The sequence below is a fragment of the Haliaeetus albicilla genome, chromosome 20 (genome assembly GCF_947461875.1).
Source record: "Haliaeetus albicilla chromosome 20, bHalAlb1.1, whole genome shotgun sequence".
NCBI classification, from domain to species: domain Eukaryota; kingdom Metazoa; phylum Chordata; class Aves; order Accipitriformes; family Accipitridae; genus Haliaeetus; species Haliaeetus albicilla.
Window position 1 is genome coordinate 26,817,505 of NC_091502.1, and position 14,777 is coordinate 26,832,281.

A 14,777-nucleotide genomic window follows, 5' to 3' on the forward strand; every position below is an offset into this window, starting at 1 on the left:
TGGACTCTGAGCACCATCAATACTGAGTCTTGAGCCAACTTGCGAGGCAGGAGTCGCATTCCTTGCTCCGAGAGCTGCTGCCTGGCTCTGAGCTGCGCGGTGCCACCAGGTGCCAAATGGGTGACATCTGCCTGTGACAGCAAGAGGGAACCTTCTCCTTTTAACCAGGAGCTGGGGGGACCCAGCCCCATTCCTCGCTCCCACACAGCGCTTGGGGACGCTTTAGCCTCGCCAAGGGGGCATCCAGGGACCTGAGGCCCCCCTGGGGCTGGCAGCCCATGAAATACAGGAGTGGGGAGTATTAGATCATGATTTTTGGAAGTCTGAAGTTCGCCTATGTCCTGCTTCTTCAGACATTAAGTCATTTTCCTGAGGAAGTCGCATATGACGTTGATCTGGTTATAGAGGGAGTCGGGGTGGAGCAGCAGGCTCCAGCTACACCATGGTAGAGGTGAGGTGCAAGAGCACTAGGACACTACGTCCTGTCAACATCTGCCATAGAAATAAGACTCAAGGGGCCAGTTCAGCACAGATCCTGATAGTTTGAGATGTTCTCACCCACATTTCAGATGCCCTAAAATGCTCAGTTTAATGCTTCCAGCCCTGGTTTTGATGGAATAACTCTTTACCCACATCACCAGTGCTATTCTTCCACGCAGTCAAATGTTACAGCAACCATTGGAAATCAGGATGTCCTTGCTGTTCATTAAAAGATGTGCTACAAAAGAAAAATCTGTATTTAATGGGTTTTTGTTACTTATCATCACTTTTCAAAATACACCCCCAATTCTACCAAGAAAAAACAGAAACACTACAGCAGTATATTTTTTTTTAACAGTTAAATTTTCTTCATAAAAGTCAGAACAAGGTTGTTCATTCTTTCCCCATGGACCTCTGCTGCCCACGGCACTCCAACGTACCATGGGAGCATGAAACCTTTTTCACCTTGTGCAGCAGGCTCTGTGTTTGGATGTCTGCAAGGACTGTGCCAATTCTGCCTTCCCTCACCCATCTTCCCATTATAAGTCTCCAATTCAGAAAGTCCAGAGTTTAAGTTCTTAACACTTCTGAGGAGCTACATGGGGAGAGTGCTGAGCTATGAGGTTACCCTTGAACAGCCCTGACAGCAGCGATCCACGCAGTGAGCAGCTGAACCCGCCCAGCCAGGACACAAGCATGGGCACAAATCAAGAGAGATCGCTGGTTTTAAGTAGATCCTCTCACATCTGTTCAGGGTGCAAGCTGCCTAGGGTGACAGTCGAGTCACCAACCCAATCTCCTGGTCAGAACAAGTGTGTAAATACACTCTGTTGGCCCTTTTACTGGCCACAGGTCAGAATACTTTCAGCTGGGTGCCTGAAGACATTTCTTTCTTGGTCACACTCTTCAGACTCCATCTATCTTTCTGCCAACCACAAACACTTTATAAACCAATATGTACATATGTATCTGTACGTATGTCGGCCTAACACCACTCAAACAACAGCTGATGACATCGGTTGCCCATTCGGGAGCCCTCGCCAGGCCAAGCTTCAGAAATGCTTAGCACCCATCCTCTGGAAAATCTGCCCTTTTACATATAACTATCAAATTTAGCACCAGAAAACCAGATGGCATCCAAAATGACGACTCATTTCTGATTAACGGGACTGCAGTGCTTTATTCATCTCCAATAACTGGTTCCTCAGGACCATTCGCTGTGACACACTTCCTTCAGCAGGCAGATGACGAGATGTCCTAGAAAACAACTCTTCTGTTGTCTGGTTTATGCCTGTAAAACAACTTCAGGCAACCCAAAACCTACAAAACCAGAAAGCAGCATGCAATTCTTCACAGACAACAACAGCAGGTACCTCACTGGTGTTATCAGAACTGCCCTCTAATCACCCTTCCCTTTGACTCATTAACTTTCAAGGTTAAAGATAGAGTTGCTTGCCCAATAACAGCGAAGCCTTCCCCCAATTACACTGGAGCCAATTGTGTGGGAAGCCTCAAAGATGTTTTTGCAAAGACAGAGCACCAACAGTGTCCCAGTCTATAATTAGGCATCTGAGCAATTTACAGAGGATATGTTCAAGGAAGAAAAGAGTAAGAGAATTTTATATGCCCTGCTTTGTCCAAAAAAAGATTATGAAAGGCAGAGCAAAAACTATTTAGCAGTCTTAGGGGGAAAATTAAGTTCACTTCATTCAGTTAAAGCTGAAGCAGATGTTCAATATTTGTGTGTATGCCTGAAGACCTGCTACATTACAGCTTCTAACCAATGTGAACATTTAGATCAATCTACAGAGCTGGGATTGTAAAAAGAGGGGAAAAAAAATGCCACAACTCAACTGCTAATTTAGTCCATCTACCACTCGTGGAACAGGCTTCAGCACTGAACAGGTGAAAGACCATATTAAAAAAATAAAATTTCATGTGAATAGATTAACAGTCTTTCAAGAGTTCCTCTAGATTTTGCTTCTAGCTGGTGATTCCCATACTGCTTAGTAAAGACGATTGAAATTATTGCAGTAACAAATAAAACTCTTCTCTGATACAAAATCTAGTCCAGAGGGCTTACTTACACAGTAAGCAAGATATCTTACGTAACTGAAGATTGCATGTTGTTCTCCTCCAACGCAGCAGCTTTCAGAAAGCCACACAAAAAGAGAAACACTCCCAAGCTGCCAAGAGGACCAGGAGAAAGACCCAGTTCATTTCTTCTGAAAAAAACCCATGATGGAGACCTGTTTGTTGGCTCTGTTAGCAGTGGCTGCCCCTTTCTTCAGGTTCTTCCTTTCTTCCTTTGGTTCTTTCCTCATAGGCAGCACAGGCTGTTTCTGTGCAGCTGGTGGCTTGGACTTGGCAAAGTCATCCTCGCTATCCGTACAGGATTCACTCTCGTAAACCTTCTCCGTCACTGGTTAAGAGAGAAGAACAGATGATGATGGTTAAGCCTGTGTACCAAAGAGCAGAGACCTCCCCACTGCAGCCTTCCCACTGCGTTTCTGGAAATAAGCCTTTTGGTTTCAAGGAGTATGCGCCAGACACAGAAATTCAGTCCATTGCTCAAGGTTATGCAGTAGATCCAGACGACTGGACTGGTTTTCCATACACCTAGTCAAACTGCCTCCCCTCTTTCTTAAGTGTAAGATGGCAAGTTAACGACTCGGGACCTTTAACGTCATCCAGGTCTTTCAAAATGGCTTGGTGTCACCACACACATTCATTTGCAGGCCATATGCACACCTTAAACAGCAGCAGCCCAAGGGTACCCACTCGGAAGGGCTCTTGAGAGGAGAGTTCCCTCTCCAAACCTATCCAAGCATTGCCCGCTTCTAGAAACAAGGCCCAACTGTGCTGAAGACCATCAATTCATCTTGCAGAGGCTGACAAGCAGCTATCAGAAAGTGATAAATCTGAATGAGACCAAAGTCCGTAGTTTAGCATTAGATGATAGAACATCTATTTTATGGTTAAAACCCACCATTCTGACTTGGTCTGATTTCTACAGGGGCCAAAGCAATCAGATTGGGTTGTCTTGTCTGGATTTCAAGACAGAGACAGACCCAGCCTTCCCTCACCAGCACTGCACACATCAGACAGCCGGGGAGGAGTAAAGCAAACATAGAACATCTCAGAGATGAGAGAAGGAGCACAAAACCTTGGGGGCAGCTTCTTTCTATACAGGTGGGCAAACAGGGCAAATATAAAGAAATCCCTTACAAAAAATAAAACCAAACCCGTGACTGAAATCAAGGGCTATGACTGAATGGGATTGCCAGCTCACTGCTGTCAGCATCCGGTGATGGAAAGCTAAGGGATATAAAACAACGCTTACGGAAATTAAACTGGAGTCAGCTCCACTGATGTAAGCCATCATTAGATACTAGTAAATGTTGTTATATCAGCTTTCCCAGCAGTGCTCTGGTATTCTTCTAGTAAGCCATTTTTCTTTAGCAACTGTATTCTTTTAAACAGATGTCCTAACTTCCCTTCTTCTGGGAAATTGGCTTTTACTTGTATTAATGCATCAAAATAAATAAGGTTTTCTACGTAACTAGAGACCGGGAAGAGGAATGGTATGAAATCCTGCTCTGCAGTGCTAGCGGATGCTCAAACAGGGACTGTAAACCTAAGCTAACCTCCTTTCAGAGGCAACTGGCTTTTCAGTGAGCAGCTTTAACAGACCACTGGCCACTTACTGAGCTTTAAAAAGTTATCACGTTGTCACCCCTGTCAGTAACTGTTGGTAACTCCAAAAGTGTGCACTTAATCCCCTCCAATTGCAAGATAACACAGTTTAGATCAACTTTCTTTTACTGAGATCTCATCTGAACTTAAAAATTCTGTATTTGCGGCAGCTATGGGCACACAGATAGATACTTAGTGGTGCTCAGCTCACAGCCAGACTTGCTAAATCACGATAACTCAAATTACATGAGCTCTTACTTAAACCAGTGCTGTAAGACAAATTTACCTACAATGTACACCTATATATTCCAATATACAAGTCCACGTGTGTCCCTTCAAACTTTAGAAAGTACAAGGTATAAATGCACTAGCTTAAACCTCAGTAATTCCCCTTCACTATAGACTAAGAGCAGGCACTCAATTGAGTCCCAGCTGATGTATGGTAACATGCCTTGTGCTTAACTCCACAGATACTTTAATTGCTCAATTTCCCTCAGGGCTAATCCCTAAATTAGTTTTGCTTTTTGACACCAATTCCTTGTTATTGCAGCTATTGTGAAAATGATCACTTAAAATCACAGAGAAATATAAAGTACAGCCTAATCCTAATGTTAGGATTTAATGTCTCTTGAAACCTAGTCCTTGTTTAAAAAAAAAAAAAAAAAAAAAGACAGCAGGAAGAGGGGGAAAAAAGCCCCTATATTTCAAAGAATAACAACAATTTACATTAGCCCAGGAGATTTGCAAGTTATTTAGACTTCAAATGATTAGGCCTGTGCATGGAAAGGGTGGGGAAGAGAGGGGAGGAGAGAAACTGGACAATAACCAGACAGCAAGTTCTCCACAACAGACTGGTAGGTTTTTAGTACAGAAAGCAGCATCTCCTCCCTACTCAGTTCCTCAGTATCCCAGCTCCATCCCTCCCTCCCTTCCTCCCTAGAGGATCTGTCTCCCAAAGGCACAACAGGGGCTTGCATTTCCCTTTTCATAAAATGATAGTGGATATGAACTGTAAAACCAAAGGTCTGGATTTCACAAGAGACTATTAAACCCCTTGGGGTTAGGGAGAAGAGAAAGAAAGGCAATCTTCTCAGCCCCGATACGTTTGCAAAAGGCTGAACAGAAAGAGAAGAGCACTCTTTGCTGGAAGCTGAACCCGGAACAGTCATTACTGCGAGCTCTGGACACAGACCTTGTTCAACTCAACTCCCCAGCTAACGCTTTTTTGTTCCATTTTCCTTCCAAGTGTTTTAATGGTTCTATCTGGGATGGGAGAGCAAAACACCCCATAACGCAACTAGCCAAAGCAGTCAATAACTTTGTGCAAGTCCAATTTTTTGACAATAATCCAGTACTTAAGATTTCAGTTACTAGCATAGCCAGTTGCTGAGTGCTAGCTTTATATTTCTTTAAAGGAGACACACAAAGTTAATAGGAAACATAAGATACAACTACACAGACAGGTGCAAACAGACACAAGCTGACTCACGTCCAGGCAGCTCCAAATCTGGGCCAAGCAAGCCTGTATCTATCTATGCTTATGCACAATGACAAACCTGTACAACCACAACAGATCTTCTCCTAGAACTGGCTGAGCTCCCTTGACATCTACTCAGATCAGCAAGGCTGGAGAATGTTAAGCATCCCATACAATTGAGCTGACAACAGCACTACAAAAAACCCCACATTCCACCCTCTTAAAATTTTTAAAATCTTAAAAAAAAAAAAAGATTCTGAACTCCTGCAGCTCTACTTCAATATCAGGACACAGAGGAGGACACAAGTACAGTGGTGGTACACAGCTTTCTCCAGGTCACAGGAGGAAGCAGTGTCCAGTCAGGCTGGAATTCAAAGCCTCTGGCTCTCAGTACTTCTGTAGAGACTCTATTCCCTGCTGAAAGCAGAGCCATCCTTATCAGAAACAGAAACCCTCTCAAGGATTTAGGCCCCAACTTATTCCTTGTTTATCTGGGATACTTGAAGTTTATATTAACATATAATCAAGCTCTGCTGCACAGCTCTGGATCTATCCCCAAAAGAAAAAAAAAAAAACCAAAAAAACAAGCCACACTTCTCCCACCCAGAATTTATCCTCAAGCCCAGACCTCTCTCTGCACCATCTTTAAAAGTTTGTGTCTTTGGAGAGGAGAACAAACGAAGGAGGTGCTCATGCTGGCAGGAGGGAAGGGAGAAGAACTGAAAGAAAATCTGTGAATAATCAAAAAAGAGTAAGGATTCAGCCCCAGCTCCATGACTCCCTACCCAGGCCTTCACCAAAACGGCAGTTACCTCAGTCTGGGAGCACGAGGTTGAAGGGGAATAACAAAGTGATTTTGTGAACCTCTTTCAAAGCCTGGGAGAGGCTGGCCTGTAAAAATCTTCAACACATCTTCAATAAAGTTAGTTCCACTGAGGTGTCTTACCCATGCAGCCTTCTTCTTCGTCAATAAACATCTTGGATTTCAGCACACGCTTCCGCTTCCTCTTCTTCCCTCCAGCTGAAACCTGAAGGACATTGCAGTATTGTGATAAATCAAGAGTCAAGACCCCATGCACGTACACAGGTCATAAAAGCATCAGCCCCAGGAGTGAAATCTAGTCTCTCTAATGAAGCTGAGCATGGATTTGATAACTAATTCTGTCCCTTCCCAGGATATCCTAGTCTCATTTTTGCTAATGCCACAATTGTCCCCATCCTACCAGGACAAATTTCAGAGAGGTAAAATACAACTTAAAGGAGACAGCAAGCTTTCCTGTCTGCCAGCACAGGGGGCACATCCCTCTTCTGGGGTCTGTAACATTTTTAGTTATGCAAGAAGGTGGCACTGGGGTTCCCCAAGATACCTCTGAAGAATGAGGAAATAACAAGGTGTGCGAGACTTCAGAAACCCTGCTGTGACAAACAGCTGCACTTTCAATAAAACTATGCCTGTTTTCTCAGCTCAGAGGTTAACTTCTTGCCAATCACAGCCCACCACCCTTACGCAGCAGCTTCCCTGCAATACAAGGTTGAATACCAAGAGTCTCTGGTTTCATTTCTGGCTCTGCCCTGACTCCTGAGGCCAAGATTCAGAGGGAAGAGCATTCAAATACAAGCCACAATTCATAGAACCATTAGGAGGGAAAAAAAGAGAAGAAAATAGAAAACTGCACTGTCAGCAGAAAAGCTAGAATTTAAATAATAGTCTAGAAAATGAATGAACCAGTGAACATGGTGGATTCTTTCAAGCAGGATGATGTGATAGACTTGACAGGCAAACAGGACCTCTCCCTTAGCACCTGAAAAGGGGCTGGGCAATACCCATCGAGTCGGATAAAAACAGAAGTTAATCACCCTAACATGCTCTTACCTCCGTGGATGCAGGCTCCAGTTCAGTTTTCAGAGCAGGTACAGGAGGTGGAGATGGAGCTTTCTCTTCCTCAGGCATGGGAGATGGTGGGACATCTGCTAAAAAGATGAACATCTTGATAGTACGTGGGTCTAACACCCCCTTGCAGCTACCTTTTTGTCTCAGATCACTTCATTTAACTCTGAGCAATTGCTTGTAACCTGTATTCAGATCAAGGTTTACAAGTTCTCACTCAGATTTGTTTAATTCAAGTCAGGACAAATCATCCAAAGCAGTCGGCCTCCAGCCAGACAGCTTGTCCTGTGCTAAGGTGCTATGCATTGCAGTTCCCAAAGGAAGGAGGGTGGAGGGTGGGATAGGATGGGAAAAGTGCATTTCAGATTTTGGTAAACCAAAAATCAGTTCCACCAAATGAAACTTTAAAAATAGGCACAAAACCTGGTATGTTTTAGCCATATACTTCACTTGCTCATTAAAAAGAGGGACTGTAATTTGTTTAGAAATTGAAAGAGTCAGGGTTTAAGACTACACATTCCCAAATCACTGGATGACCTTACTTTTTCTACCTGTCCCCCATTCGTAAAACAGTTACTGCTTCACAGGTGGTGCTACACATCCCAAACAATCCATGCCATTAGCTTGGAACTACCTTAATGCACAAATTAAGTGCAATATACTATTACCCATCCTAAAAGATTGTTAAGGGACACCCCAACCTTTCATTTGTAAAACAAAAAAAAAAAACCTAAACCACCCCAAAAAACTAAGCCCGTTCACTCATCTGCCATCATCTATGCTGTCCTCCAGGTGCAAGGACAGAGAGAGTGGAATCCTTTTAATGCCTGACCCGACTGAAATGGTCAAGGTCACCTTCACAAATTTGTACAGAGCAAAACCAGCTCTGGAGCCTCTACCAGCAGTGTCAAACAGGGCTTTAGTGAGACTAGCAGGACTTATAGACAAATGAAAAAGCCAGGGTGACTCTTCTGTGGGGCTGGCAGAGGGAGAGAGCTGTGACGGTGAAGAAAAATCAGTACAGGGCAAGAGGGGAAGGAGCAGCACCTTGCACCACGCAGCAGGCACCGTGACTAATTTAAACGGCTTTAAGGAATACTCTCCAAATCCAAGTGAGAAACGCTGCCATGCAAGTCCTCAAATGTGGGGGAGAGCTAGGAACGTGGGGGAAGAAACTCCTCATCTGACCTATTGCTTAATAACAACAACGATGCCGCAGGACGGGAGGACAGAGAGCCTGCTTGGCTACTCCTCCCAGCTCTGCTGGCTGTAGCACTGCATTCATGCTGTCGTTGTAACACGAATTCTGGATCTGTAGCTGTCCCAACCGATTAGGTCAGTGTTAAGAGTTATGACTGTGCCAGGCATATGGCCAACTGACCTTCATAGGTTAAGAAGGGCTCAAGTGAAACAGTGGTTGGCTGCCAAGGCTAAATAATAAATTACATTCTTCAAACAAGGACTCAGCCTCCTAACTACTTCAGTAAGCGAGGCACAGAAATGCAAACAGAGTGGGATAACATGACTCGGTATTTCACCTTGCTCCAAAGAGCTGGGTCTGGCAGCTGTGCAAAGATAAAACCAAACAACGGATCTGCTCTAAGGTGCTAACTGCTGGGGCAGCCAGGACCACAGCCGAGGAGCTGCAGGGAACTCAAAATTCTCAGTATTTATCATAGTCTCACAGCAACTGCAGGATGAAGCCCCGTATACTGCACAGCACCGAACCTGCTTCACAGACAACCCAGGCTGGCCACATCAATTTGGAAATATTTTTAAGAGAGCATAGGCTAAGAGGGCTGAAAACCAGCCTGGTGAAAAACTGCCACCTCTGGCGTGCTTGAGCAGAGGCTGCTGAAGGTATTTTCAGCGTGTCAACTCCACTATGCTTGCTTGGGGGAAATTTGGGCTTTTTTTCAGCCTCCTTCAAACAAGCTCTCCCAGTTTTTGGCAGGCAGAAGGCACCTTCTCCCCACGTCAGTGTTTCGGACTACCATCAAGCTGCGTCTCTATTACTTTATTATCCTCTTCTAGCCAACACAGCCCTCTGACATGTGATAACTCCTGAGTCAACCTCTAGCTGCTGCCCACAGTTTACTCAACAGCAACAGCTGCATGAAATGGATACAAGTTGGGCAATTGGATGTACCAAAGATGTAAATCCTGGCTTTGTTCAGTTTGCTCTGACCCTGCCTGGAAAAACTGTGAGAAGCTTTAGTGCTTCTGCTGCGGCTCTCTGAAACCGATAGAGTTTGTAGGTTACAGTGCCACTGAAATCACCCTCCAAAGTGGCTGTAAAACACTTGTCAACACAGCGAAACGCTGCCTGTGTTGGTATAGCTGAAGCTGCCAAAACCTCCTGTCCTCTGTGGACACACTTGTGTAGTTTATTCTGGCACTGGAAGCAAAACAACCTGCAGTGACTAAGGCACCCTCATACCAATATAACTTTTTAATGAAAAATCATTTAAATGGAGAGGATTGTGCCTTATGCCCTCTCTGTATTTTCAACTTGGTACAATGTGCTGACACTCGTGTAAGAAGCGCTTATTTTGGGCTAATTTCAGTACATTAAGAACAGACTAATATAGAACAACGCGAAAGACTTGCCCTGACATAAAAGCACCCATACAGCGCTTTGCATCAGTCGTATGGACCCAGTTTCAAACCCACAAACTGTCGCTAAGTCTGCCTGAAAAAGGGCAGTGGTTTTACTAGCAGTTACACAGGTGGAGGCCTGTCTGAACACCATTCAATCACAGCAATGGCCGCGGACAAGCGTCCCCTTTTATCTGCAGCTGCACCCGCAGGAAAGGTTAGCACCCCTGCCAGAGGCCATGCCTCCTCGAGCCGCGTGGAGCAGCCTGTGCAAGCACCTCCTCATTTGCTTCGAGCGGAGGTCAGACAGGTTAGCGTGGCGTGTTAGCATAAGCAGCAGCTAGACTGTTAGCCTTTGGTATCTGCTCTGGTGGTGCAGCTTCCCATATTGCATTTTGCATATTTAAAACTTACCCCTCAATCATCTGCGGGTGAATTACACAGGTGGTGGATGAACCGTGCCCTGTCTGGCAGCGATTTCCAAATGCTGTGCAGCATATGGCGCCTTCCTCCCTGCTCCCAGAGGGATGCAGCGTGGAACAATGTCACTCCAGGCCCCATTTTGCTCACTGATGCTGCTGATTAAAATTGCCCCTGCTCTCTGGAGAAACCTGTTTCCAACCTTTCCAAGGGTAAACACTCTCAAAGTCCAGCTGCTGTACGTTTGTTTGGTTTTTTTTTAAATTATTTGTTTCATCCAACTTACATTGTTATACTTGAATACAGAACATAATATTGCCTACATTACCAGTTTGGATTCGGTATGAATATTTCAAAGAATTCAAATCGATCTTCTTTCATCCCGTCGGATTTAGAAGGGCAAGCAGCAGAACCAAATGGCTGAATGCAGACCTCATCAGGGTGGTTTGGATAGCCATTAGCTTAAAAATGAAGAAGAGAGAAGCTCTCTCGATTCTCATCTTTTCCTTTTGAAAGGTAATAGTTCTAAGCTAATCTGAGTAATATACAAATTTATGTACACACACTATAATTTGCATAAATTTACAATTCTAATACACAACACAAAGCTGATCCTTAACATAATGGAAAGAACAAAGAGGACTACGATGCAGAAGGAGCAACAGCAGTGCCAAGAAAATTCTCCAAACAGAAAGTCAAACTTTCTGCATATATCTCCAGTAGGTTAAATAGGAATAAACCAAAAATCAACCCTCCCTAACAGATGAGTGGGTAGGTAGCCTTACTTGTACTGTTTTCAATGTCTAAAGCTACTGAGAATGAGGTTAATAAGACAATTGGGGTCCCAGCCTGACCTGAGGACCAGACCCATGGTTTCTAATTGCAAATCCAGTTAACTCACACTTCAGAGCACAAACAAAACAAGGCAGAACAACTAAACAGACCTACTGTGTGCACTGAGGTAGAAGTATACGCACAGACTCTGGAACACACCTTGGAATAAATGAAAACAGAAGGCACCACATTCAAAGGCATTAACCACTGAGCACATGCTAAGGTAATACAGGTATTCAACAAGAGACCAGAGACCTCTAATATTCAAAGCCAAAAGTAGATATGCAGCAAGCAGGAGTTTGCAGTACCATCTACAGAAAGCGCACCTCGATTTATGACAGTCTTACAGCACTGCTCTTAGTCCCAGGAGTTAAAAGAGCTCTAACAGAAATAGATAAGGAAAACAGACCGTGCGGTCACCTCTCGGCTTGCTGTGTGCTCAGAGCACTGTTGTGAACACAGGATGCTGGGGGTCCCCAACTCACAGTAGCACAAGGAAGACTGAACCAACAAGCCTTCATGCTTCAAAGAGCAGCCTCTCCGCACAGCCCTACTGCATGCCTGAAACACAGGGCTCATTTCTGCCTGCTCTTGCTAGCTGAGAACGGATGAGCCGAGATTCCAGCCCAGCAAGGAGCGGTGCTTCAAGTGGCTAAATGGGCTGATTTCAATCTTCCCTCTTCAGAGCTAAACAACGCAGCTTGTCAGTAGGCTGAGTGATGAGTAAATGGAAAGACCAGATAATAGCTTACAAACATCTAAAGAAATAAATACCAAAGAGTGTGGGCATGTATATTTTTTTATGGCCAAACAAGGAGCTGCACACAGGAATGTGATGAAATTAAGGCTGATCATGAAGAACAGCTTCCTGAGAGATTTATCATCCTGTGGAATAGTCTGAGTAGAAGTGATGGATGCCTGATGACAGAGATCACTTGAAATTATGCTGGGCAGAAAGAAACCATGAAAATAGGCCTAAGGTGGCATGGAGACCGCTAAGATATCCAACAATATTCGCCTGTCTAACTTGTATTACAGATTCTCTTAATTTTGTGCTTGTTTCTCATGTGCTAGCCATAGTAAATAAGCAAACAGCTTCAGCTCTCCTGCTGGAGTCCACCTCCTCGCTAATACAACCTGTTTGCCGTTTCACCTTTTTTTACTGGAGCTGTACACCAAACTGGTGGTTTCAATTATTTGTCCGTAATGATCACCGAATTCTTTTCCTGATCAGCTTGTTGGATGACTGTTCCATTTCGCACATACTCCCTAGCTCAATCCCAACTTATTTTCCAGTTATCTATATTGAACGGCATTTGTCACCTCAATTATCCAAATTCTTTGGAATCTGGCCCTGCTGTTCCTCATTATAAGCCCCAATCTTGTGACGTTCTGGGCACCCTGCTCCTATCAAAGCCAAGAGCCACCGAGGAGACGCAGAGTCGCATCGGATATGGCTCAACTGTTTTGCCTCCAGTTTCTCTATTAATTTTTTTTTTTTTGGAAGTCTTGCTTCCAATGCTGTCTTCCAAACCATTTCTATAAACAGACAGAATAAAGATACTAAAAATGACCCTGGGAGGGGGGAGGTCACTTTGCGAGTGTTTACTCACCAAATAAACTGGTTATGACCAGTCCTACAATTCTGGAAGGCGCGATATCTTTCACAAGAGATTTGAGAACCTCCTTCCCACACGTCAGTATGACTGGCAGCACACTTGGTGAGGAGACAGCCAGATCTGAGCTAAGCTAAAACAAAGACTGAATGACTGAGGCATCTCAAATGTATGCCCAAGTGCCTGCAGCACAAGATAAACAGACAGCTCAAGCTACAGCCATTTGCACGGTCTTTAGTCCTCTAAACTATTCCCTCAATCGTTGACCAACAGCCTTGGATAGTAATATTGTCTAAATCAGGCCCCTGACCTACATGCCTTGTTGTTTACGCATCTTTTTACCTTCCTCATCACTGCTGTCAGACTGAAGTTGTTTGATTCGCTTCCTCTTTTTCTTTAGATTTTCAGGAACTCTTTCTTCCTCATTATCCGACTTGTCCATCCTCTTCATTTTACTGCCACAAAAAGGAAAAAAAACCAGGAACAAACATGTGATATCCCTTGTGTGTGCATGAAAACATCAGGCATGTTTAGATGAGCATGCTCCTGACAGACGTACTCCTAGCAAGGAAATCAAATACCTCTGTACCTCTTAAAAACATGAGCATCACATACGCTGAAGTATACTTGCCTATATGATCAGGCATAGGTGCATGAGCATTTTCGTGCCTCTCATCCTTAGCAATATCCAAGTCTCCAAAACAAGGAGGATTTCTTTAGCCCCTCTGCAGTTCAACGTTTTGCCCAGTACCTCACCTAGCTTGGCCACAGCAACCTGGCAAGAGGGCATTTCTGATCTTGTCTCTATAGCTCAGGCTCCCAAACACTAATGTCCCCAACAGCGTCGCTCAGAAGCTCTTTTGACAGACTGCTTGCCACTGACTGACTATGAGGTAGTGTCTCAGAATCCTGGAGCCATTTTTAAAGACTACTGGAAAAATAAAATAGCTCCTTTCTTTTTAATGTTGGCGAGACGTGTCAGACTAACAAGCCTGGAGGCTAAAGGCCCACGTATCCTCATAGAGCTGGTACAGCCCAAGTGGCCTTCCCAACACCACACTGCCAACATGCAGTTTCCAGGCCCTTGGCTTTTTGAATAAGATTATCAATAAGAAGACCAGTTAGCACTAACTGCCATGGTGGGCTGGGCGGTATGCTTACCTATTTAGTTAGAAACAGATTGAGACCACCAATTAATTACTCATAGGCCACCAGAGAGCCATCAGACTGTAATGATTTTTTGTCTCTGTCAGTTTGGGTTGGATTAAACACAAAGGGCTGAACTTAAAATTTACTTGGAGTCTCAGCCCAAAGTAAACCAGTGGCATTGAAAGCAGCAGTACATTAACTATGGAAATCAACAAGCAGAACTTTGTGTGCTGGAAGCTGTGTACATATAAGCTTGGGAATATAGTACCTTCCCTGCAGTACAGGTGCTCCTGCCAGCCCCCACAGATTGCCCGCAGGGTCTATACTAAGTCTGCTCACAGCGTGAGGTTGTCTCATGGAAAGCCACCCCCTCGAACCGAAGACTACCTGGACCATGTCCCTTCCCATTTCCAATGGCACAAATGGCCCTGAGGCATCTATAGCACTAAATGGAAAAGAAATATTAGGAAAGAATTCTAAGAGAGATAATTTTAGCCAGGTTTAATGCAATTTAGTAGCTGGAAACAGGAGGTGAGCCAGCGCTGTATGACCAGCCAGCTCCATGCAGGCCATCAACAAGCAGGTTAACAGATTACAGGGACCATGAATGGTGTGGCCC

At 44.4% G+C, this 14,777-nt stretch overlaps 1 protein-coding gene across 3 annotated transcripts in view; it reads right to left on the bottom strand.

The window, feature by feature from the left end:
- Positions 1-719: 719 nt before the first annotated feature.
- The window catches only part of POLD3 (DNA polymerase delta 3, accessory subunit), a 29,836-nt gene continuing 15,778 nt past the window's right edge, over positions 720-14,777 (bottom strand). Inside the window, exons 9-12 of one of the 3 annotated variants that reach the window (XM_069808690.1) lie at positions 13,352-13,464; positions 7,527-7,624; positions 6,600-6,681; positions 720-2,902 (exon numbers count right to left, since the gene is read on the bottom strand). In XM_069808690.1, the coding sequence (XP_069664791.1) occupies positions 2,697-2,902; positions 6,600-6,681; positions 7,527-7,624; positions 13,352-13,464 (499 nt within the window). In that variant the 3' untranslated portion in view covers positions 720-2,696. Of the gene's footprint in view, positions 2,903-6,599; positions 6,682-7,526; positions 7,625-10,567; positions 11,021-13,351; positions 13,465-14,777 lie in introns of those variants that run through there. The other 2 variants (XM_069808691.1, XM_069808693.1) reach the window with 2 other exon arrangements.